General features: G+C 39.9%; 1 protein-coding gene across 2 annotated transcripts in view; it reads left to right on the top strand.

Annotated features, from left to right (window-relative positions):
• The window catches only part of LOC119585610 (eukaryotic translation initiation factor 2D-like), an 18,116-nt gene that overhangs the window by 13,813 nt on the left and 4,080 nt on the right, over window positions 1-223 (top strand). For both annotated transcript variants that reach the window (XM_037934278.1, XM_037934279.1), the window contains exon 9: window positions 4-125. In XM_037934278.1, coding sequence (XP_037790206.1) covers window positions 4-125 — 122 coding nt within the window. The remainder of the gene's footprint in view (window positions 1-3; window positions 126-223) is intronic.

The following is a 223-nucleotide window of genomic DNA, read 5'->3' as shown; positions in this document are numbered from 1 at the left end:
CAGGAGGAAACTACTGTCAAGCAAGTGACCAACAGTGGTGCTCGTACTTTCAACCCCCCCCAGATTGAGGAGGTCTATCAAGTTTCTGGGGATACGTTGCAGTTCTATAAAGCTAATGGTCTTTGGTAAATTTTGGTGGAAGGATCTGTATTTCTTAATGTTTATGGAGAATGGGCTCTCAATAAGTATATGAAAAAGGAAAATGTAATTGCCTAGAACAAAA

This window comes from Penaeus monodon, chromosome 20 (genome assembly GCF_015228065.2).
Source record: "Penaeus monodon isolate SGIC_2016 chromosome 20, NSTDA_Pmon_1, whole genome shotgun sequence".
Lineage (NCBI taxonomy): Eukaryota > Metazoa > Arthropoda > Malacostraca > Decapoda > Penaeidae > Penaeus > Penaeus monodon.
This window is presented reverse-complemented; position numbering and strand designations above follow the sequence as displayed.